This window comes from Perognathus longimembris, chromosome 3, assembly GCF_023159225.1.
Source record: "Perognathus longimembris pacificus isolate PPM17 chromosome 3, ASM2315922v1, whole genome shotgun sequence".
Lineage (NCBI taxonomy): Eukaryota > Metazoa > Chordata > Mammalia > Rodentia > Heteromyidae > Perognathus > Perognathus longimembris.
Window position 1 is genome coordinate 85,352,017 of NC_063163.1, and position 24,697 is coordinate 85,376,713.

At 53.1% G+C, this 24,697-nt stretch overlaps 1 protein-coding gene across 1 annotated transcript in view; it reads left to right on the plus strand.

Moving 5' to 3' along the window:
* The window catches only part of Hectd4 (HECT domain E3 ubiquitin protein ligase 4), a 124,434-nt gene that overhangs the window by 97,875 nt on the left and 1,862 nt on the right, over positions 1–24,697 (plus strand). The window contains 23 exon segments of the mRNA XM_048342915.1: positions 624–861; positions 1,936–2,072; positions 2,464–2,590; positions 4,194–4,331; positions 5,452–5,588; positions 6,059–6,219; positions 7,159–7,340; positions 8,438–8,643; positions 8,906–9,036; positions 9,251–9,456; positions 10,648–10,827; positions 12,147–13,453; positions 14,513–14,720; positions 15,244–15,467; positions 15,549–15,700; positions 17,657–17,763; positions 18,187–18,310; positions 20,016–20,206; positions 21,081–21,227; positions 21,826–21,945; positions 22,360–22,515; positions 23,507–23,610; positions 23,718–23,939. Coding sequence (XP_048198872.1) covers positions 624–861; positions 1,936–2,072; positions 2,464–2,590; positions 4,194–4,331; positions 5,452–5,588; positions 6,059–6,219; positions 7,159–7,340; positions 8,438–8,643; positions 8,906–9,036; positions 9,251–9,456; positions 10,648–10,827; positions 12,147–13,453; positions 14,513–14,720; positions 15,244–15,467; positions 15,549–15,700; positions 17,657–17,763; positions 18,187–18,310; positions 20,016–20,206; positions 21,081–21,227; positions 21,826–21,945; positions 22,360–22,515; positions 23,507–23,610; positions 23,718–23,939 — 4,905 coding nt within the window.

Sequence of the window (24,697 nt, forward strand, 5' to 3'; positions counted from 1 at the left end):
CATCGTGTGTGTGTGTGTGTGTGTGTGTGTGTGTGTGTGTGTGTGTGTGTGATCACAAACTTAATAAATACTGGGAATGAAAACATGTCTTTATGGAAGCAAATCCTGGATCTCTTTAGAAGTGATGTTTAAGCCAGGTCTAGATATTAACTTGTTTTCACCAGGCCAAGTTAGAGGAACTGTGGAGGGAGCAGTATGTGCAGTGGTGTCAGGCAGACAGGATTACTGTTGGCTGGGTGTGGTGACACTTACCTTAATCCCAGCACTGAGGTGGTGGAGGCAGGAGGATTATGAGTTCGAAACAGCCTGGGCCACATAGTGAGATTTGTCTCTAAACAGAGGAATGAGTAGACTGAGTAGTGAAGAGACTGAGAATAAGGTAGGGTGCAGTCACACGTATCCTTCATTCCTGCTTCTCCTGGGCTGCTCTGATTGGATGTTTTTGCTGTTGTTTTGGTGGTACTGGGGTTTGAACTTAGGGCCTTAAGCTTGCTAGGCAGATGTACTATCACTGACCCACTCAGTCCTGATTTAATGTTTAATGAGGTACATCTAGAGTGTTAAAAGTGAATAAACAGAAATAAACCTTGGTCACCTAATCTTTTATTTTATCCCCTTTCTAGAACACCAAAACTCGAGCCAACTTTGGCTCCCGCCCATTTGCTTATGCGGAAGGGCAGGCTCATCGCAATGCCGCCGACCTGTGCACTGACCTGGCAGAGGAGATCAGCGCTAACTTCGAGGCCCTACCCTTTGCCATGGCATCTGACAGTGACAATGATGCTGGCACCAGTATAGCATCAGACCCGGGCACTCATGGGCCACCATGCCGGATTGCTGCTGTGGCCACTGCTCAGCAGCGTAAGCCACCCCCTCACCCCCTGGGTCCCACTGCTTAGGGAAGCATGAGTGCCTGGCCATCTCCTAACATCAGAGGCTGTGGACCTGGGGGCTCCAGAATGGTAGGGTGACAGGCCATAGTGAAGAACCGGGCACAGGAAGAGGCCAAACTGAAAGTGAACCCCCTTGCAGGAAGTCTGCTGGTTGTGCCAGCATAGTGGTGTGGACAGCTAAAATCCTGAACTGTGGGTTACTCATTTTTAAGAAGTTGGGTTGTTGGGGAGGGGTTGTGTTTTTTTTTGTGTTTTTTTTTTTTGTCATTTTTTTTGCCAGTCCTGGGCTTGAACTCAGAGCCTAGGTGCTGTTCTTGAGCTTCTTTTGCTCAAGGCTAACACTCAGCCACCTGAACCACAGTACCACTTCTCGCTGTTTTGATAAATTATTGGAGAGAAGAGTCTCATGAACTTTCCTGCCCAGGCTGGCATTGAACCTCAATCCTCAGAATCTCAGCCTCCTGAGTAGCTAGGAATACACGCATGAGACGCCAGTGCCCCACTTTTTAGAAGTATTTTAGGGCTGGAGGTGCGGCTCTATTGCTTAGAACACTTACCTAACTAATACTAGACCCTGAATTCAATCCCAGTGCCACCACCAAAAAGATTAAAAATATGTTTTAAAGCTGAGGTCATCAAAGAATATTATTAGAATGCCAGTTGTAAAATTTAATAGGTACATGAATGGACACTAAGTCTTTCCTGATTTTGAAAATTTTCAAATAATCACTAAACTAAAACTGTCTGGAAACCCAAGTTGGCCTGTAGGATACTGGTTTGCAAACTGTAGTAAGTTTGGTGCTTTTTCATGATAAGTCTCCAATTCTCCTCTGACTTGAATGAGTTATATCCAAAAGATGATGTCAGTCTTCAGGTAATCGGATAACTCCATTATTCCTTGTCGCTGTGCTTTACAATGCCTCACTGTACCAGGAATCTAGTCTCTAGCATGAAAATTCAGAGAGAATGCAGTTTGCACAGAGTAAGAAGTTGCTGATTTCTGCAGCTCTTGCTTGGAATTTGCTCTTGTGCTTTGTTACAGAATATGACAGTGACACCTCCTGTCACTATAAAGTTGAGCTCAGCTATGAGAATTTCATTACCTCTGGCCCAGACCCTCACCCACCCCCGATTGCTGACGATGAGAGTGATGAAGATGATGATGATGACATCCCACAGGTGAGAGCCAGGGGCATGGCCCAGACCTGGGCAGCTCTCACTTAGCTCCTGCTGACAAGACAAGCTTGGGGACTGGTTCTGACGTGAGGTCAAGGTCAGCAGGGCACTTTTATGCTTGTTCTTGGGCCTGGGCAGTCACCTGTCAGTAGCCATGTCAGCTGAGCTCTGCTGCCCAGTAGAGGTCCAGATGCTGAGAAATGAAGGACTTTGCTAGTGACTCAGCAGCAAGTCCCAAATGCTGGGAGTGTGTCTTCAGCCTCCAAGGGCCAGAGAGAGCTGCATCTGAAGGGTGTGTTTGGAGCAGGGGTCCAGGCCCAGTGAGAGCCACATGGGGAGGGCGTGCTGCTTCATGAGGGGCTCTCCTCAGCTCATGAGTCTCCTCTTCTTACAGGAGGACCACTATGCCCTGCTGGTGAAAGCATGGGAGACCAAGGTTTTCCCCACCATCCGAAGACGCTTCCGCAATGAGGCAGAGCGGAAATCGGGCCTGGACCAGATCAAGGGTGCTCTACAACTAGGTCTGGGCTCCTTGTTCTCCCCAGGAGAAAGAGTGAGGCTGAAGGGACAGGGCAGATAGTGTGAGGAAGGCGTTGACAGTGCCCTGGGGTCTTTGCCTTCCATCAAGGGCTAGGCTTTACTCCTCTTGTCAGCATGCTGTTATGCACAGCTGGAAGGGTTGCCATGGAAGCCATGTGTGGGAGCTCAGGCTTCCTCCTCTTTCAGGGGTGCCACTTGGGCCCACTGCATCTGCATGTGGCAAATCAGTTTGTTGGTGTTGAAGAGCTGGGAACAGGCTGGCGGGTGGTGAGCTTTCCATAGGCATAACTCTCAGTGTCCAGCAGTGCTGGCAAAGCAGTGCCCAGAGGCTGTCCTCAAGAAGGCAGGTCTGCCTCCTCTCACCAGGGCCCCAGGGAGGTAAATGAAGCGACCACGTGCTCTGCAGGGCTTCGCGTGGCCTCCCCTCCATGTTTCCTGACTCCTGCTTAGATGATAGCAGGGTATGATTTTCCTTCTTTGTCCTCTCTTCCTTTCAGAATTTTTGCAAAGATTATTATTCCATAATCTGCTGATGTCAGGCCAGTTCCTTGTTCACCCTGGATGAAAGCTCTTTGTTTAAGCACTCAGACTGTGCCCATGTCTTTTCACTCCAGTAGATAGGGGTAAAGGGGGATAGTGTTGCTTATAAACAGCTTGCTGTTCTTTTGCCCACAACTTGCTAAGTACTGTGGGTTGTAAGGCAGCCCCAGTCAGGGAGACACTGAGCCCCTGTGCTACTCACAGTGCTCTCTTTAGACAGGTAGCTGCACATCTATGTACTTGGACTTAATACTGCCTTTTTTTTTTCCGGTAGTGGGGCTTAAAACTCAGGGCCTGTCCAGAGCTCTTTTGCCCAAGATTAGATAGCACTCTACCACTTTGAGCCACTGTGCCACTTCCAGTTTTCTGGTGGGTCATTGGAGATAAGAATCTCAGACTTTCCTGCCTAGGCTGACTTTGAACTGTGATCCTCAGATCTCAGCCTCCTGAGTACCTCAGAATACAGGCATGAGCCACCAGCACTGGCATATTAGTGCCCATTTTTGCCTTCAAACTTAATGATACCTTCTTTGTCTGAGAGGCAAGAATGGAGCACCTGGGTATAGTACTTAATCTCAGTAATCTTTAGTCATCTTTACTTAATCTCAGTACTCAGGGGCTGAGGCAGAAGGATCATAAGTTTGAGGCCAACTTGGGCCACACGTCGAGACCGTACGTCAATCAGTCAAAACAGAGCATATTGCAGTGGTGTGTCGCAGTTGACATTGAGGCTGTGTGCTTCTCATAAGTCAGTAATGTGTGTTTATTATAGTAAAAATGAACAGTACAGACATCTAGAAAGTAAGAATTAAGTTGTTGTTGCATTAGTCTGTGGTTCGGTTATTACTATGGGCTGACACTGTTGTAGCATATGTTCCTGCAGAGAAATTCAGGATTAAGTAATGCATATACTAATTTAAACCTGGCACAAACTACATAGTGCCTTCCCTAAGAGGTTGTGTCCTTGCTTCACACAGACACAGTGGTGTGTTGCTCTGAAGCCTGAGGGTCTCTGCGGAGTTATTCAGTGTCTTCTATTTTCAGGCATGGTGGACATTGCCCGGCAGACGGTTGAGTTTCTCTATGAGGAGAATGGCGGCATCCCAAGAGACCTCTATCTTCCTACCATTGAGGACATTAAAGATGAAGCAAACAAGTTCACAATTGACAAAGTTCGAAAAGGTTCTGCTTCTGTGTCCTTTTCCCCATGAAGTGAGGGAGTGCATTTTCCACACAGGAGCCAAGCATAGTGGCTCTCGCTCTGAGGGTTCCTCCCCCTCTGAATGGCTTCATCTCTTCTAGGCCCTCCCATAGGGGCCCCTTAAGCTTCCTGGTGGGGCACAAGAAGGGGGTTGGTTTCTGGTGGTCTCTCCCTCACCCAGAGCTCTGATCACTGGCATAAGCAGTCGAGGCAGGTCAAGAAGTATGAGGAGGAAGGCAGAACCTGGGCTTGCTCAGTGTGCCCCCAGGTTTCCAGCTCACTTCAGACTTCTGAGCCAGTAAACCACATGATCATGGTTCATTGGGCTTTTTGGAATTTTTTTCTTTTGGGGACTGGTCCCAAACTCAGAGCCTTGTGCTTGCCCTTCACTTTTTCATCTGGTGCTTGAGCCACAGCTCTACCTCTGGCTATTGCTGGCTAGCTGGTTATCTAAAGGTAAGAATCTCAAGAATTTATAGGACCAGGCTAGCTCTGAACCTTGATCCTCAGATCTCATCCCCCTGAGTAGTTAGGATTACAGGCGTGAGCCACTGTGCTTGGCTTACTCTATAGACTCTTTTTATAGCTAAATAATTCCATTTTGTGGTTATGTTGCACCTGTTTTTCCTTCCTCTTTTTTTTGTTTTCTTTTTGCCAGTCCTGGAGTTTGAACTCTGGGCCCAGGCGCTGTCCTTGGGCTCCTTTTGCTCAAGGCTAGCACTCTGCCACTTGAGCCATAGTGCCACTTCCAGCTTTTTTGTGTGTGATTAATTGGAGATAAGAGTCCCATGGACTTTCCTGCCTAGGCTGGCTTTGAACCATGATGCTCAGATCTCAGCCTCCTAAGTAGGTAGATTACAGGCGTGAGCCACTAGTGCCCAGCTCTTTTCCCATTTCTAAGTGACTTACCTGTCTTTTTATTTGTGAGTTGTCAGGGTTTTCACAGTACTTGGTTGTATGACCTTCCCAGCTGAACTGTGTGTCCCTTTGAAGTCATAACAAGACTGCATGTGCTGTCAAAGGCTACAGTTGTTTCAAACCCTTTCACATGGGTCTCAGAATGCTGTGACACCCCTTCCTGAAGGAACTTCTTCTCCCCAGGTCTCACGGTAGTAACCCGCTCTCCAGACAGCAATAATGTAGCTAGCAGTGCTGTTGGAACTGCTCTGCCAAAGTTTGCCATCCGAGGGATGCTGAAAACCTTTGGCCTTCATGGCGTTGTCTTGGATGTTGATTCAGTAAGTGAGCAGCCACAGATACATTAACCCTTTAGTGTTTACAGAGGCCCAGACTCCAGTTTATATAATACAAACTTTATATATATATATATATGTATGTATGTATGTATGTATGTATGTATGTATGTATGTATATACACACACACACACACATCTATCTTAAAACTGTAGAGCTGCCAATACAGTTTGGTGGTGGAGCACATACCTAGCATGTGTGCATATGTGAGCCCTTTTGGTTCACCCAGCACCAAAAAATACCAAAAAGTATTATGACTTCCCTTTCAGTTCATTAATTTCCTCTATGAGATTACAAGTAGGTACAAATTATGATTGTATTTTCTAAAAGCCAGGACTCAGAGAGAGAGAGAGAGAGAGAGAGAGAGAGAGAAATATGAGTGTGTGTGTATGGTATGTGTGTGTAAACATGAAAAACAGCTGAGGCTGAGAAAACATGGCCATTCCTCTTGCAGGTAAATGAATTGGTGCAGGTAGAAACGTACCTCCGGAGTGAAGGGGTGCTAGTGCGATACTGGTACCCCATTGATATGTTGGAAAGACCGCCAGCAGGCTACCGAAGGACTGCCACCAATGGGTTGGTCACACTGGACAACACCAACCTTCAAATTCACAGGTAAAATTGAGCCCTTCAGGCTGGGAAGGTGGCTTAATGGTAGAGTGCTTGCCTAGCCTGCATGCAGCCCTGGGTTTGATTCCTCATTACCTCATAAACAGAAAATGCTGGAAGTGGTGCTGTGGCTCAAGTGATAGAATGTTATGCTAGCGTTGAGCAAAAAAAACCCAAACCGCTCAGGGACAGTCTCCAGAGTTCAAATCCCAGGACTGGCAAAAAAAATTTTGAGTCCTTTCCCCTGGGTCTTAGGCCCCCCCCCAGACCATGTGGCGTGTGTGTACTGCTGTGGGCCTGTGTGTGCCATGGGGCCTGTGTGCAGTGCTCAGTGTGCACAGGGCAGCATCACAGGTGTTCCTTCAACAGGAAGTTTCAAGGGCTAGTGACACCTAGGGGTGAAGGGTAGACTTTGCCTACAAGATCTCATGGTAACCGCCCAGCCTTGTGGCCTAAGTCCCTGGGGACAGCACAGGTGTGGCTTCTGGGGTCTTGGCAGGAAGCGTGCCATGCTCTGGAAGCCTGGCAGCTGTGACTTCCCTGGAGAACCTCCTCCCTCCCGCTGTTCCCAGTCCAAATGTGCCTGCCCATCACCCATGCAACACCCCTCCATGCTGACACCTGTCAGGTTTGCAGAAGGCCTGAGCTATTTTTGTGTGGCTGCTTGCCTCTCTCACCAAGAATCTGCTAGGAATCTATAGTAGCCTGCAAGGTGGAATATGCATTCCCCAGATCCTGACCCATAGTGAGCTTGGTGCTTTTTGAGTTGGGAAAAATCAAACATGATTAGTGGGGCTTTTGTTTAAGAAACAAATGCTGAGCAGATTGCAGAACATGAGCCCCCACCAGTTCCTGAGCCCACCCAGTGCAGGGGTACAGATGCAGGGGTGAGGGCTAGAGCAGCATAGCATGATGCCATCCTCCCACCTGCCCTCTTCTCCACAGGGAGCTGCTGCGGTGTGAGGCCTCGCTGGCCAAGCTGTACTGCCGCGTTGCCCTGCTCGGCATCTTCGCCCCCAAGCTGCCACACTCATTCACCCGCCTCTTCCACATCCCCGCCGTCCAGGACATCACGCTGGAACACCTGCAGCTGCTGTCTGATCAGCTCCTTGCTCCTCCCCTCCCCGGTGAGAACTGAGACAGGCTAGGCCAAATTCTCGCCCTTTGAAAAATGGGACTGTCTTATCACTCGAGTAACTCAATGATCTACCAAATTCTCACTGAGCTTCCCCAATGGCAGGTCCAGAACAGTGAGGGTTGTTTAGGAAACCCTAGGGCTAGCTGGGCGCCAGGTTGCCAGTGGCTCACACCTGTAATCCTAGCTACTCAGGAGGCTGAGATCTGAGGATTGCAGTTCAAAGCCAGCCTGGGCAGAAAAGTTCATGAAACTCTTATCTCCAATTAACCACCAGAAAACTGGAAATGGCACCGTGACTCAAGTGGTAGAGTGCTAACCTTGACCTGAAGAGCTCAGAGACAGCACCCAGGCCCAGAGTTCCATCCCCATGACCACCCCAGCCCCCCCCCCCAAAAGAAAGCAACCCCTAGGCCTGCTGCTTGGCCCTGCAAAGCAGAGACCTCAGGCAAAGCTGGTGTGTCTGCAACACTGGGCTCCTGGGGTCAAGGACCCTGTGTATGTCCCCTGGCCACTGCTGTGAGAACTCTGCCTTGGCCTGGCCAAGACTCAGAAGCCCCTTTGACTAATTGATGCCACAGCCCCCAGCAGCTCCCCTTGACATCACAGCCACTAAGAGGGGATGTAGGTGGGGAGTGGGGCAGCTGCCTTCCAGCTTGCAGCCTTGGGATCTCTGGCAGCACCTGTGTGTGCCACATTCCCACTGGGCCAGTGGAACCCCAGCATCCACCAGCCGCTCCAAGGGCTTGGAGGCCCTGGATGCCTGCGGGAGAAGCTTTGCTATCATGACCATTTTCCTTTATAAACCCATGTTTTATTCAGTTTCTGCCTGCCGCCCCAGCTGAATAGGTCAGGCCCAGAAACCTCTCAGTCCCAGCGGCGTCACTGTGATCTGACAAGCAGCTTATTGTAGGCGACAGTTTTGCCACCACTGGTCCCCTGAATCCTACCTCCCCACCCCTGTCCCATAGACCTTGTAGGTGATGGCTGTCCCCAAAGACGTGACATGCCATCCATGCCAGCCTGCCATCCAGCCCAGCCTTTGTGGATGGCAATTAGAGGCACATCCATTTTCTTTCCCATCTGCAGATGGCACCATCAGCTCCAGCTCCATCCTCCTGGCACAGTCTCTGCAGCACTGCATCCACTCGCAGAACTGTTCCGCCACTGACCTCTTCTACCAGGGCAGCTCCCAGACAATGAGAGCGTGGCTGCATGTGGCCATCACCCGCACCCTGCAGCAGGGCGAGGACAGCCTTCTGGAGCTCACCAAGCAGATCTGTGCCTTCCTACAGGTACAGCTCTGCACCATGCTTGCCATTGCTGTTGCCAAGTCACCCTCCTCCCGCCTCTACCCCCACCGCTTGAACTGCCCATTCTCAGCAGCTTCTGTGCTGCATTATCTCCTGGGTGGCTTTGTTAGTCCCAGAGGGCCTCTGTGTCTGTTTGGGTCTACCACAATACATGCTTGGTGGATAGCATTGCCTCCTGGGTGTGAAGATGATATACTGCCCCCTGGGTCTGTCCATACTGCCCTTACTAATTGTCTCTTCACAGAAAGCACCAGAGCAGTTCCCCTCGGAGGAGTTCCCAATTTCTGAGTCCAAGGTCAACATGGACGTGAATTTCCCTGGTGCTGCTTTTGTGGTGGTGTCTTGCAAAGAAAGTCAGTCTGGATTCCGCAAAGAGTAAGTGGTTCCCTCTCAACAGCATGGCGGCAGGGAAAAGAGCAAAGGGGCTTGCAGGGGCCTTGGCACAGGAAACGCTCTCGCGGGGTCTTGATGTTTCACCATCTTCCCACATTTCCACTCGTGAAGAGCTGCCTTCTAGATGGTGGCAGAGCCAACATACATCCAGCTTCCCTTCAAGTCTGTCTTAACCAGCAGTCCTCTTCCCTGTCAGCTCCTCTCTGTACAAGGCGCCATGGGCTCGTGTGCTCGTGTACGGGCTTGGCCACAAAGTGAAGCGGACAGGCCAGCTGAACCTTATTGAGGCCGCCTGCTACCCTCGGGATGCGTCCCCAGCCAACACTGGGCTGGCACCTCCACCCACTGCTGACCAGTACCCTTCTGTGGTCCTGTCCACGAACAGGGTCCACATCAAACTGGGTAAGTTCCCCTCAGCTCCCATGGGCCCACAGCTACTGCCACGGCTGCTGGCCTTGTGTAGGCAGATAGATATGAGGGCTGTGGTACCTTGTTGCATCCCAATTCCAGTGGAGGAGGAAGAATAGTACTGCCTAGGCAATGGTATATGTTGTTGGGTTTTTTTGTGCTGGTCTTGGGACTCGAACTCAGGTCCTCACATTGTCCCTTAGCTTTTTCCTCTCATGGCTGATACTCTACCACTTATTTGAGTCAAACTTCCACTTCCAGCTTTTTGCTGGTTAATTGGAAATAAGAATCTTCCAGACTTGCCAGGTGCTGGCAGCTCACACCTGTAATCCTAGCTACTCAGGAGAGATCTGAGGGTCTCACTTCAAAGCCAGCCATGGCCAGGAAAGCTCAGGAGACACTTGTCTCCAATTAACCACCAGAAAAGTGGAAGTGGCATGATAGCCTTGAGCAAAAAGAGCTGAGGGACAGCACCTAGGCCCTGAGTTCAAGCCCCAGGACTGGCAAAAAACAAAAAGAATCTCACATACTTTTCTAACTTTGAACCTCTATCCTCAGATGTCAGCCACCATAGGTCACTAGGATTACAGGCATGAGCCACCAGTACCTGGCTAGGTTTCTTTTTACTTATTTATGTTGAAGGTACTTTGGTTCTCAGGGCTTTATGGACTGATTTGAACTCAGTATCTGCCACTTTCACTCATTGGCTGGTGCTCTGCCACTTGAGTCATGCCTCCAGCCCATAGGACTGATTAGTTCTTTACTCACCTAAGAGGTTCTCTGGTGAATTAATTCTATCATATTTTTGTGGGGTTTTTTCTTTTTGAGATAGGCTCTTACTGTGTAGCCCAGGCTAGATTCAAATTCAAGACCCTCCTGTTTCCATCTCCCTAGTTCTAGAACTTTAGGCATCATCTACCACATCTGGCCCAGTGCACCAATTGGATATCACAGAACAGGAGATGTTGCCTTGCCCATCTTGGTTCCCATTTCTGCTGTTGGTTCTGTCACTCTACCTGCAGGTCCTTCAGTCGAGTGTGCAGAACAAACACTTCCTCCCACCTTGAGCAGATGAGGGTTGAGCTCTCTGCCCCTGATTCTTCCCACATATCTGGCAGGTCCTTTGCTCAAGCTTACCTGACTCGGGTGCTGCCAACCATGCCCTTTCCTCCTGGGCCCTTGTAGGAGTGTCACCACCCCCTGGAGCTGTGCTGGTATTACATTCCCTACCTCTGGAGTTCCCACTGGCCATGGCCTTTGCCGAGCAGCTGCTGTCCTGGAAACCAGAGGAAGGCGAAGGGAGGTCAGAAGACGAGCCCGACGCCATCCCCACTTCCGTCCTCCTGCATGTGGTGGAGCTTCTTGGTGAGTCCCAGCTTGCTGGGGAAGCAAGGGCATGGGCATAGAATGGATCCCCAAGCCCATGACCCACTCACTGTCCCTGAGGGTGAAGGGTGGCAGGAAAGCCAGCAGTGCGGAACACACAGGTCATAGTACCCAGCTCCTGCTCCAGGTGGTAAGCTTTACGTATGCAGATTTACCTCAAAGCCCTCCTAAGAAAATACTGGACTTTAGTGACATGCTTCTTTATATTTATAAATGAAACACACCAGCATCTGCAGCTTACTTCAAATGAATCCCAAATTAAAGTGGGTTAATAGATGAATAGACTTGGGCAGAAATGCATTAAAGCAGATGCAGCAACACATCATGGTAGAATGTCATTGGGGAATATTTGGGAAAAGGCTGTAGGTGGATTACAACCTCATATACCTCCGAAATCAGACTGTGCAAAACAGAAGGAAAATGGAGGAGGAAGAAGAGGCAGAAAAGAGCTGTCCTTTCAGGCAGCTGTTAATCTCAGGCTGTCCATTGCCACATGGGTGAGACCAGAATGGTTGTTTTGATCTCAAGAAAAGCTGGAATTCCAGGTTCAGAGCCTCACATGTGCTAGGCAAGCACTCTGCCACTGAGCAACAGACCAACTGAGTCAGACTTACTTACAAAGTCAGGACTAAAAGGACAGGTTTTGGGGGTACTGTGCTTTGAACTCAGGGCCTTATGCTTGCTAGGTAGGTGCGTTACCATTTAAGCCGTGCCTCCAGCCCCAAAAGACCAGTTTAAAGAAGGAATTATTTTGTTGTTCTATGGGCTGGGAACATGGCTTACTGGTAGTGTGCTTGCCTAGCATGCATGAAGCCCTGGGTTTGATTCTCAATACCATATAAACAGAAAAGGCCAGAAGTGGCACTGTGGCTCAAATGGTAGAGTGCTAGCCTTGAGCGAAAGAAGCTCAGGAGTAGTGCCCACGCTCTGAGTTCAAGCCCCAGGATTGGCAAAACAATAAAGTTATTCTAAAGGTGATGTACAGAGGGGTTACAGTTATATGTCAGGTCATGAGTACCTTTCTTTTTGGACACTGTCACCCAGGAAGAGATGATTTTTTCTGTGTGTTTTGGGGCTCTTTGGCTGACGTCCTGCCCTTTGAGAAATATTATTCTAGTAACTTCCTTGCAGCACATGGGAGCCGGAGGGCCTAGGCCATAGGAAGCAGTGGTGGTCAGAACTCTGGGAGGAGGAGCAGCTTGGGCCAGTGGGCGGCCTGTGCCCTGGGCCTTTCTTCCCCACGTCGCTGGCCCTCAGTGCTGCTGAGTGATTGCTATTCCTGTGTTCTCTCTGCTCAGGAAACTTTCTGTGGACCACGGACATGGCGGCATGCGTGAAGGAGCTGGTCTTCCACCTCCTGGCGGAGCTACTGCGCACCATCCATGCTCTGGAGCAGCGGAAGCACCCCGCTGGCCTGTCCTCCTCCATCGCCCTCCAGCTCAACCCCTGCCTGGCCATGCTCATGGCCTTGCAGTCCGAGCTGCACAAGCTGTATGACGAGGAGACCCAGGGCTGGGTCTCGGGCAGCGCATGTGGAGGCACAGGGGCAGCGGTCACAGGCGAGCAGGGCAGGTTCTCCACGTACTTCCACGCGCTCATGGAGGGCTGCCTGGCGGTGGCTGAAGTGACCCTGCCCGCCAACATGAGTGTCACTGCCAGCGGTGTGACCTCAACAACTACCCCAAACCTCAGTGACTCGTCCTCCTCATCCTCGTCCTCCCCAGGACAAACCCCGCAGAGCCCCAGCCTCCTGTCCAAGAGGAAGAAAGTGAAGATGAAGCGGGAGAAGGCCTCCTCCTCTGGGAAGCGCCAGTCGTCCCGCAGTGGGGACTCAGACAGCACGGTGCTCAGCATCGGGGGCAGCAAGCCCGAGGACATGCTGTGGTTCCACCGCGCCCTCACCCTGCTCCTCATCCTCCGCCACCTCGTCAGGAAAGACCCGCAGGGCCTAGGCGTGACAAGTGATGCCATCGCCGATGCCTGCCAGGCCCTGGTGGGCCCCACTGCCCACAGCCGCCTACTGGTCATCTCCGGCATCCCCACCCACCTGGAGGAGGCCGTAGTCAGAGGTGCCATCCGCAAGGCCTGCAATGCCCACGGTGGCGTCTTCAAAGACGAGATCTACATCCCGCTGCAGGACGATGACCCCAAGAAGCCCAAAGACAAGGCCGAGGGCAGTGATGGCAAGGCGGACCCTGAGAAGACACTGGGCTTCCCCAGCGTGGACAGCTTGGAGGGGAGCACGTCCAGCAGCCTGGCCCCCGCCATGAGCATCAGTGCTTCTGCCTCCACCAGCCAGGCCTCCGTGTGCAGCTCCCAGGGCATCTCACAGACCGTCAGTGACCTCTCGGTGGACCCTCTGCCCCCGGGCTTTGAGCTCCCTGTTCCACCTGGCCTGCTAGAGCCCCACGTGGTATCCAGTCAGGAGAGCCTGGACATTTCTCTGTGCAGCACAGGCAGCCTGGGCAGTCTGGGCAGCCTGGGGGAGCCCCTGGACAACGCAGAGGTGGCCTCCGGGTCAGACGTGGGCTCCATGTACACGGTGACTTCCCTGGACACCCAGCCCCTCACTTCACGCCCCATCAAGGGCTTTGCGGTCGTGGAGGTAATAGCTTTCAGCCTCCTCCAGGGCTGTTCCCCTGTACCTTGGGAACCCCAAGTTGTCTCAAGAGCTTGGCCAGTGAGGGGGGAGTGGGAGCAGCCAGGGCCACCGCGGCAGGTGTCAGAATCTAATTCTGCTGGACGTCACATGTCCAGAAATGGTGACCAGCTTGGCATCATAGGGGAATGCGGCTCACTGCTGAGAGGTCAGGGACCCCGGTGCACCCTGGTGGTGTGTTTAAGAGGCCTCGTGGCATACAGTGTCTACCCTGAGGAGAAGGAAGGTAGGCACTGCTTGAAGCCACATGGGAGTGCAGGCCCAAGTTGCCCACCCCCCCAACTTGACACCACGTTTCTCCACACCTAGGCATAGCAGAGTTAGACTCAACAGTAAAAGCCTATCTTGGGGGGACCTCAGTGGTAGAGCATGTACTCAGCATGTATAAGATCTTAGCTTCTGGTTCAAAGCCAGCGTAGGCAGGAAAGTCCGTGAGACTCTCATCTCCAATTAACCACCAGAAAACCAGAAGTAGCGTTGTGGCTCAAAGGGCTAGAGCCCTAGCCTTGAGCTGAAGAGCTCAGGTACAGTGCCCAGGCCCAGAGTTCAAGCAACAGCTGAGCAAGCAAGCTGAGCAAATGTGAGACCCTAGTGTTCAAACCATTACTAGCAAAACCCAAAACAAAACCCTTATATTGCATTGCTTTCTCCTAGAAGCACCTAGAATTACCCCCTTTCCCTCCCCTGGCATCCTTCCTGGGGCCCCCTGGCCTGTGCAGGAGAGCAAAGCCCCAGGCCTGGCCAGGGTTTATAACAGAGGGTTCCCTAGAAGTGACCATTGTGAGCACATGGGAGAGTCTCCCAGTAAGGCCGCTGCCTCTGAGCCTTATCCATACCTTCTACAGGGACAGGCTCGGGGGGGAGGGAAGGGTAGGGAAAGGGGGGGGGTGGGTAGCAGGGAGAGAAGGAAGGAGAGATGGAGGGGTAAAGGGGTGGGGGGAGATCATGGATGATGGGTGCTAAAGGATCAGCATCCAGTCCTGACCCTTCTCTTTCTCCACACAGATTCGATCACGAGCAAAAATTGAGAAAATCCGAGCGAGTCTGTTTAACAATAACGATCTGATTGGTTTGTCAAGTTTGGATGGCGAAGATGAACTGATGGAGATGTCCACAGAGGAGATTCTCACGGTGTCAGTGGTGAATCAGAGTCTCTTTGACACTCAGGGGAGTCCAGGCCTGGAAGACTATTTCAACGACAAGTCCATCAAAGGTGGGCTGTGGGGTTTTGTCATCATGGACCTCTTGTGGGAGCGGTTTTGGGGTTACAGAAAAGTTTGAGTGGCAATATCCACCCCTAGCTGTGTTTACTTCCGCATGCTCTGAGGGAGGAGGGCTGCAGAGGGAATGAGTATCCTACTGACCCTGGGAGAGAGGCCTTCTAGAATCCATGTGAAGTTTGCTTGGGTCTCCAAAGCTGGTACTCTCCAGCCCAGTCATGCTGCTTAAGCTGTAGTAGGCCAAACTGCCACCATAGGAGACCTGGAGCCCAGCAGCACACCACAGAGGTGTTGATTCCTCATGTGCATGAGAACCCAAGGCTGAGGTTGCTGCCATATGGCCCGCATAGGGGCTGGTGCAGGGGACCGTGGCTTGACCCATCACTGAGGCACAAGGCCAGAGGAGGTGCCTGATCACCATTGTGTCCAGCTGCAGGGATGGCTTGTGAGAAGTAAGCTGCATGCTTGCCAGCGTTTGCTGACTTCAGATGGTCATGGCAGAACTGTTCTGAATAGGTGAGAAGCTGGTGCCCGGGGCCAGAGAGGTCCTGACGGAAATATTTAAGAGCTGTGCCCATTCAGAGCAGACACTGAGCCTAACGCCGGCCAAGCCCGTCAGAGTGTCGGACATCTATCTTAGCAAAGAGCAGATCAACTCCCAGACTCCCGGCAACCTCCTCCACCTCTTCTTCACCAATGTGCGGCCTCCAAAGAAGGTGCTGGAGGACCAGCTCACACAGGTAGCCCCTTCCCCCTGCCCTGCTGAGCCTCAGAGTCCTTGGGGCAGGCAGAGAGCCCCTCCCCACCTCTGTGCCCCGCAGATCCTGAGGAAGTACGGCGTGCCGAAGCCCAAGGTGGACAAGAGCAAGTACAGCAAGGCGGGCAAGGAGCAGCACCCGGTGAAGGTGGTGAGCACCAAGCGGCCCGCCAGCAAGCCACCCACCAAGGAAAAGGCCGTGCTCAACAGCGTCAGGTGCCACCCACCTGCCCGGCACAGCGGGGTGGGGGCCCCGGGCCCTTGGTCCCGTGAAGCCTGGGCCAGGCAAACAGAGCCCTGGTGCAACATCAGCAAAACATCTCTGATGCACAGAATTGGGTTTCAAATCCCACTTCTTCCCCCCCCCCCCCAATCCTGGGGCTTGAACTCAAGGCCTGAGCATTGTCCCTGAACTTCTGTACTCAATGCTAGTGTTCTTCTACTTGAACCACAAATCCACTTCTGTTTTGGTTTTGGTTTTGGGTGGTCATAAGGCTTGAACTCTGGACCTGGGTGCTGTCCCTGAGTTCTTCAGCTCAAGGCCTGTGCTCTGCCACTTAAGCCACAGCCCCACTTCTGGTTTTCTGGTGGTTAATTGGAGATAAGAGTCTCATGGACTTTCCTGCCTGGGTTGGCTTTGAACCATGATCCTCAGATCTCAGCCTCCTGAGTAGTTAGGATTACAAGCCACTTCTGGTTTCTTGTGGCTAATTGAGGTAAGTGTCTCATAGACTTTCCTGCTGGGACTGGCTTTGAACACGGGATCCTCAGATCTCAGCCTCCTGTGTAGCTAGAATGACAAACGTGAGCCACCAGTACACTGCCCAAATCCCATTTCTTTTAACCACACCAATAGTTCATACCTCAAAGAAAGATTTGAAACATTTATACCTACAGAGAAAGGAGTGATTTGTGGTGGAGTGCAGCTCAGTGGTGGGATGTATGTTTAACTCAGTGCAATGCCTCTCTACAGCTATTTACATAGGTGTATTATATGTTCTTAAATGGCCCAAAGCTTAAAAGCTTATATAGTGAAAAGGCATTCCTCCTCCCTCAGCCCTTCCCTCAAAGCTCCCTCCCAGGACTGCCTGCACCACTTGAAAGGCCTTCCAGAACTGTCTATGAAGACAGGATGCATGTGCACCCTGCAGTGTCGGTGCTGGTTCTGCAGCACTGCTCCACAGTGCTCCCATTGCACTTTGCCACATCAGTGCAAGAGAAACACCCCCAGGGCTGAGTGGGGTCTGCAGCTGAGGCTCCATGGTGCTGTACCTGCCGGGCACCTGCAGGGCCCTAGTCTCATCCCTCGCCATATGGGAAGCTGCGTAATATATGAATCTACATTTAGGAGAATTTGGGGGATGACTGGGCTGCAGTCCTCCTACTTGTGCCTCCCCTTGTTACTGGGGATAACACCACACATAGCATTGCACTTTCCTATGACTGCGACAAAAAGTGCCAGCCACTGTGCCCAGCCATTGTTTGAGATGGTGTTTTGCAAACTTTTTCCCTGGGCTGGCCTCCAACTGCATTGCTCAGATCGCTGCCTCTCAAGTAGGGGGATTTACAGGCACGGGGCCGCAGCACCTACATGCATTGCTTTATTTTTGAGATAGGGCCTCGCCTCCTGCTCATTCGTTTACCTAGACTACAATCCATCTATCTTGGGCTTCCTGTCATCTTAACCATGGTGACAGGTGCATGCCACTGCATCTAGCCATGGGCTAAGGATGGGTTTTGTGTTAGGCACTGGTGGCTCATGCCTATAATCCTCGCTAGTCTGGAGGGTGAAACCTGAGGTTCATGGTTCAAAGCCAGCAAGAAAGAAATTCCATGAGAATCTCTTCAACTAACCACCAAGAAAAGCTTAAGTGGAGATGTGTCTCAAGCCTTGAGCACAAAAGTTTAGGGACAACACCCAAACCCTGAGTTCAAGCCCCACAACTGGCACACACATAAAAAAAAAGAATAGATTTTGTGAATGCTGGCAATTTTTCATATCTTCGAGCTCTGATTTGTCTTTGTAATTTGCTCAGTAACTTTTCTTGCATGGAAGGTAGTCTTCCACGAGACCCCATGAGAAGTGTGAGCCTAAAGGTCCGTGAACTGAGCATGTGGGGTGTGTGCCCCCTGCTGGAAGGAGGTGGGTTCTCATACAGTGTCTGTCCACAGCAGGACTGCCTTAAGTGAGAAGAAACCAACGGTAAAGCCAAAGTCACCCGAAAAGAGCAAGCCTGATGAGAAAGACCCAGAGAAGTCGCCCACCAGGAAACAGGAAGGTGAGTGAGCAGGTGCGCCTGCGCCTGCTCGCTGGGACATGCTGGCTGGGCTTCCAGCACCTGTGGGTATTATTTTGGGCAGTGTTACAGATGTGCCAGGCTGCTGTCTGTGATACCCATCAGCTTGGGAAGGGGAAACTAAGGTGGGGAATAGATGGTGGTGCCTGGAGACAAAAGTTCAGAGATATGTTTGGGCCTTTTCTTCTAAAGCATTTGCCTCAGCCAGGCATAGATGGCAGCCTCCCAGGGGCACAGGCAGCATTGGAGAAAGTTCCGCTTTGTGTCTTGCTTGGGTACCAGCCTGGGGCAGGGAGCTGAGCACGTGGACGGGTTTGGGCAGATCCAGCCACAAACAAGAGCATGCTGGGAGGCGTGTGCTCCATGCTTCCTCCACAGTGCTGAACCAGCACCCTCTTCCACCAGTCCCAGAGGAGAAATACCTGACTTTGGAAGGATTCCACAAATTTGTTATTGACCGAGCCAAGCAGGACATCCGAAGTGTCTGGAGGGCAATTCTCTCCTGCGGCTATGACCTGCACTTTGACCGGTAAGAAAAAACAGCCCTGTTCTCAGCTGGACACTGGTGGCTCACACCTGTAATCTTAGCTACTCAGGAGTCAGAGATCTGAGCCCAAGAGAGACAAGTCCTTAAGACTATTAATCAGCAAAAAGCTGGACAGCATTTGTGGTTCAAGTGGTAGAGTACCAGCCATGAGCAGAAAAAATCAAGTGAGAGCACATGGCCCTGATTTAAGCTCACATAAAAGTTCTCAAGACCCCATCTGAATCAATAGCTGTATGTGATTTGGGCATGGCAGTGTGCACCTGTCATTCAAGGGTACATGAAGCATAAATAGGAGTGTAGCCTAGGCAAGAAATGTGAGTGCCTGTTGGGAAAATAAAGCAAAAGGGCTGGAGGCATGATTCTAGTGGTAGAGCACCTGCCTTGCTGATGTAAGAACATGCATTCAATCCCTAGTACCACCTGAAAGAAAAGCAAGAAGTTTTCAGCAATGAGGTGAGGGGGAGAACGCGGAAACTGCCCATTCTGCCACACGTCAGCCTCTGGAGCCACAGCCTAACTTGTCATAGTTGCTAAGGACTTGGACCCTAGAGTCCCATCCGAGCACCCATTTCCAGCTGCTGCTGGCTGTTGGCTGCCTCCTGTCATTCTTGGGTTAATAGCTTAGTGTTAATGCAAGGAGGTGCACACTACTAAAAACCTCATGTAGGGGCTGGGAATATGGCCTAGTGGCAAGAGTGCTTGCCTCATATACATGAAGCCCTGGGTTTGATTCCCCAGCACCATATATATAGAAAACAGCCAGAAGTGGCGTTGTGGCTCAAGTGGCAGAGTGCTAGCCTTGAGCAAAAAGAAGCCAGAGTCAGTGCTCAGGCCCTGAGTCCAAGCTCCAGGACTGCCCCCCCCCCCAAAAAAAAATGTAGCTGGGAATATGGCCTAGTGGTAAAGTGCTTGCCTTGTATACATGAAGACCTGGGTTCAATTCCTCAGTACCACATATATTTTTAAAAAAGCGAGAAGTAGAACTGTGGCTCAAGTGGTAGAGTGCCAGCCTTGAGCAAAAAGAAGCCAGGGACAGTGCTCAGGCCCTGAGTTCAAGCCTCAGGACTAGCAAGAGTAAATAAATAAATAAAAAATAAAAACCTCATGTAGTGTATAGAGGCACAAACAGAGTGTGTACGGCTCTGTGCCAGGGGTGACAGCAGCACAGTGCTCAGAACATACCTTTTCCTGGCATTTTGGGAGGCAGGTGCGTGAGCCCGCTGAGGAGGAGCCAGACAAGGCACAGTGCTCTGTAAACTGCTCTTTCCATTTTTCACACCCTCTGCGTTCTCACACGTCTCCATGCCACCTCTTCCACGAGGTGTGCTTTGTCCTCGTGCTGGGCATTTCCATTGCATCTGATGTTGCTGTAGTAACTCTGCCTTCACAAGCCCACCTTGGCTGTGTTTGCTACTCTGAGGTAGCTGTGGGCATGAAGTTGTTGGGCAGGGAGTCATCACGTCCATAGCGCCAGCAGCCAGCGCCCCGCACAAGGCTGTATCGGGCCTTGTGCCGTGTGTACCTTGGTTTTGCCAAAAGCTTGCTTCATGCGCTCCTCCCTGCTCACCCTGGAAGGCGAGGCTATTTCTGAATATGCTCCCAGGGCAGGGCCGTGGCTCTGAAGGAGGGATCCTGCATCACCCTGTGGACAGGGCCACACCTGCCCTTCTCCCCTCCCCCACCCCAGGTGCGCCTGCATTGATGTCCGACATGCGCAGAAGGCCTCGAGGAAGTGGACCCTGGAGATGGATGTGGCCCTGGTGCAGTACATCAACCGACTCTGCCGCCACCTTGCCATCACACCTGCGCGGCTCCACCCCCATGAGGTGTATCTGGACTCTGCAGACACCACCGACCCCAGAATGGCCTGTCTCTCAAGTATGTGGCCCCTGGGGCTACCCCTCCCTGCTGCCTACTAGGCGTGCACCCCAGGACACATGTGTGTACATGTGCTTAAAGCCACGTAGACATGCATTGCAGAAATACTTGAGAACCCCTACCTTGCACCTATGGGCCAAAAGAGGAAGGCTGAAGCAGTGGTTGCGGGTTTCTGTCCACTTATTGCAGCGAGCCGCAAGTAAAGAGATGCAGGAGTTCACGATGAGGCCCACTCCACACCAGGCGTGTCCAGCGCTGCCCACCGGGGCCAGGCTGCAGGGCAATGAGAGGGCCGGACACCTGTCAGCCTGCAGCGGTGGGACATGGGGTGCATGCCGGCAGTGACGCATTAGTGCCCTGTGCACAGCCAGGCAGATCCCATGGCTGAGCCCAGGGTGCCACCAGCTGCAGGGCCTCTGCTCCGGGACACTTGAGGAAGCAAAGGTGGTCCAGGGCTTGTCCTGATGTCAGTCTGGGAACCAAGGGAAACATGCACAGGACTGCACTGGTTTTACAACTACCTGATGACAATCATTTCCAAATAAAAGCAAAACAGTGCAAAGCTGGGGGTATAACAGTGTCGGAGTACTGGCCTAGCACACTCAAGGCCCTGGGTTCAGAACAAAAATAACTGAGTATGCAGCTGTGGCGTGGCCTGCGAGGCCAAGCGCCTTGGAGTCCCAGGGCCTTGTCCTTTGTCCTGTTCATTGCCAGCTCAGCTCAGGCACCTTGGGGGTCCCTCGCCACTGACGGCATCTCTGGAGTCCCAAGAATGGGAAGGAGCTCTGGGCCCCCTCAGGTGGTCCTCTCAGGGACAAGGCCACCTGCAGGCAGTGACCTCCAACACCCCAGACTGACCTGCCGCTGCCCACAGGCGTGCCCATCGAGAGCCTGCGCCTGCGCTTCGCCCTGCTCCAGTCACTCAACACCACGCTGGAGACCTTCTTCCTGCCCCTGGTAGAGCTCCGCCAGACCCCTGTGTACACCCACAGCATCGCCGCCCTGCTAAAAGAGGCCAAAGGTCAGTTCCCAGACCTGCCCGAGTGACAGGCCACGCCCAGCTCTCGCCACCCGCACCTTTACCCTGTCACATCAGCAGGATGCAGTCATCACAAAGTAGCATGTGCTCTGAAAAACAACCAAGCGTTATCAAAGTAGTTACAAGTGTAAGAGTTAAAGCTTGGTGCCAGTGTTAACCCCTCCCATCTGGCTCTTCTTGTGCATGCGCGTGCATGTGCACGCACCCCCCCCCCTCAGCACTTTGTCCTTTTTTTCTCCAGTTAAAAATGGGTGGTTTGGGGCTGGAAATGGGGCTTTGCAGTAGAGTACTTGCTTGGCATGCATGAGGCCCTGGGTTCGATTCCTCGGTGCCACCTAAACCAAAAAGATATTTTTTAAAAAAATGGGTGGTTTGATTGATTGTGTTTGCAGCTCACTTGTTCTGCATGTGTGTGAGCTGGGCGTCGGGTGTGGCATGGTCAAAGCAGGCAGGCACCTAGCATCTGGATAGAGGCCCGCATGGCACCCTCTGCGGTCAGCCCCGAGGAGCATCAGGTGGCCACGGGGCCTGAGGTGGCTGAGGAGCAGCCCTCCCTTCCCGTCTCCCTTCTTCCCTTCAGGGCTGATCTTCTATGACACGAAGGTGACCGTGATGAACCGGGTGCTGAATGCCACTGTGCAGAGGACAGCAGACCACGCGGCCCCCGAGATCACCCTGGACCCACTGGAGATTGTGGGAGGTACACTTGGCTGCGGAATCCACGAGCCACAAAATAGCTTGTCTAGGCAAGCGAGCATGCAGGGCCAGAATTCCCTCCCCTCACCACACCCTCCCCAGGATGCGTGGGGCTGCGAGCCTCCCGACCTGGCATCAAGGACCAAGGAGGAGCTCCTGGGAGGCTGGCAGGAAGGAGGACAGGAGGACAGGAGAAGCCTGCTGGGAAAGTCAGGGAAGTAATCAGAAGCTTCTAGAAGATGAAGAACCAGCTCCTTGGAGACGGTGGAGGTGGTTCTAGGCAGAAGGCCCCAGGCCAAGAGGTTTTAAGACCTGAGCGCAGAACAAAGGGGGAAGAGCTATGACACTAGGTCAGGGAGGACGGTGAGGCAGCCACAAGAGGGCAGAAGGTGTTCATCCCTTCCTCTCTCCACCACAGGGGAAATCAGAGCTTCGGAAAACTCCTACTTCTGCCAGGCTGCCAGACAGCTGGCATCTGTGCCATCCTCACAGCTCTGTGTCAAGCTCGCCAGTGGCGGTGACCCCACCTATGCCTTCAACATCCGCTTCACAGGGGAGGAAGTCCACGGCACCAGTAAGTGAGAGCTACCGCTGCCCACCGCTGCCCACCACTGCCCACTGCCGCCCACCACTGCCCACTGCCCACCACTGCCTGCTGCTGCCCACCGCTGCCCGCTGCCCACCACTGCCCACTACCACCCACCACTGCCCGCTGCCGCCCGCCGCTGCCCACCACTGCCCATCACTGCCCGCTGCTGCCCACTACCACCTGCTGCCACCCACCACTGCCCACCCCTGCCTCTACTGGAGGCTAGCTGTAGTGCACAGAAACCCCCAGGGGCTGCTGTCCCACATCCTCACCCTGCACTGCTGACACCAGGGTCCCTGTCCCAACACTGGACATGGTGCTAGTGTGGCTGACCACGCTGTGGGGTGGCAGCCTTCTTGCCCAGCAAGAGCTGCCCAAAAGCCTGAGGACACCCTGTGACAGCACACACCCTCAGGATGAGGGACTGAGCATGGCTCCTGTGGATGGAGGGCTGAGTCCACCCTGCACTGCCCTCTGGTCTGCCCAACATGCCATAGCCACCAGCAGCCAGAAGGCAGCGTGGACAGGGCTGGGTGTGCCAACAGCAGGGTCTCGGTGCTCGCCGCATGTCAGTCCAGCATAGGCTGGATGCGTGCACTGCGTTCACGCACCTGCCCATCCTGGCACGCGCCCGCTGAGGCAGTACCAGTTCCAGAACATGGCAGGGCAGTGCCAGGCAGGCAGAGGGGCCCTGCCCTCAGTGCGGCCCACACCCCACGCTGCTCACACAGGCGCACGCATCAGGATGGGCCTATGGTCAGTGGCCCATATTGGACTTCCGTGGACCTGCCCTCATTTAATCCTTGGCACAGCCTGTACGAGACTGTCCCCCAACACCTCCTCCACTTGATAGATGGAACCTGGCCCCATGTCCTCAGTCCTTGAGTTTTCTTTCCCATGCAGGCAAAGCAGGTGGGGGTGAGGGGTACCTCTCCTCAGCACAGGCCTGGTACTGATGGCTCTGCCTGCCCCGCAGGTGGCTCTTTCCGCCACTTTCTGTGGCAGGTGTGCAAAGAGCTGCAGAGTTCCTCACTGTCGCTGCTCCTGCTGTGCCCCAGCTCAGCAGTCAACAAAAACAAGGTGAGGCCCGGCTGCACTGGGCTTGTCCTGCACCTTCCCCAAACCTTCCCAGGCCGTGGCAGCCTCCCCGCTGAGGTGCTGAGGGTCGCCCCCACCCCCGCCTGCAGGGCAAGTACATCCTGACGCCCAGCCCCATCACCTACGGGGAGGAGCAGCTGCTGCACTTCCTGGGCCAGCTGCTGGGCATCGCCATCCGGGCGGATGTGCCGCTCCCCCTGGACCTCCTGCCATCCTTCTGGAAGACGCTGGTGGGCGAGCCCGTGGACCCCGAGCAGGACCTGCAGGAGGCGGACATACTCACCTACAATTACATCAAGAAGTTTGAGAGTGTGAGTGAGAACGCGTTGGTCCCCCGTGGGAGCACTGGCAGCATCCAGGCAGCCAGGGACAGCCTCTGAGGCAACTTGCAGTGTCCACCCCCAAGGACCCAGTGGAGAGTCCCTGGCAGCCTAAAGAGACACAGTGGTGAGGGGACCTGCCGTTGTAGGTCCTTTGCTACTGGTACTGGAGCCTAAACTCAAGGCCTTACGTGCCTGCTTAGCTTTTTTACCCCAGGCTGGTGTTCTACCTGCCACTTGAGCGACAACTCCACACACTCTGTCCTGCTCCCTGCATCAGGCCCTCATTCTGTTCTCACAGTGATGGCTGGGGAGAGAGGCTCAGAGCCAGTGTCAGGCCCCCACCCCTGGCTGGAAGCAGAGCTACCAAGTCACCCAATCTGACCCCCTCCCATGCCAGCGCCGCTCAGCACCTGAGGGGCACTTGTCCTCTGAGCCAGCCCCTGCGGGGTTCCTCTCTCTGCTCCCCAAGGAGACCTGAGTCTGGGGTCGGCCCAGGCCACATTCCACAGGGACCTGGGCTGGAGATTTCCTCTTACTCTGCCCCTGTGTAATGCAACTGGTCACTGAGGCTTCTGGAGGCCAGGCTCTAGCTGTTCCCACAGCCACCACTAGGGGGCAGACTGAGGGAGCAAAGCCAGGCTCCTAAGGAGGTCAGGGGAGATGGGAGTCTAGAGAGTCCCGAGGAGCGTGTCCCCCATGGGCTGGAAGTAGAAGTCTCTTTTAGGCTCAGTGTGGCAGGCAGAGAT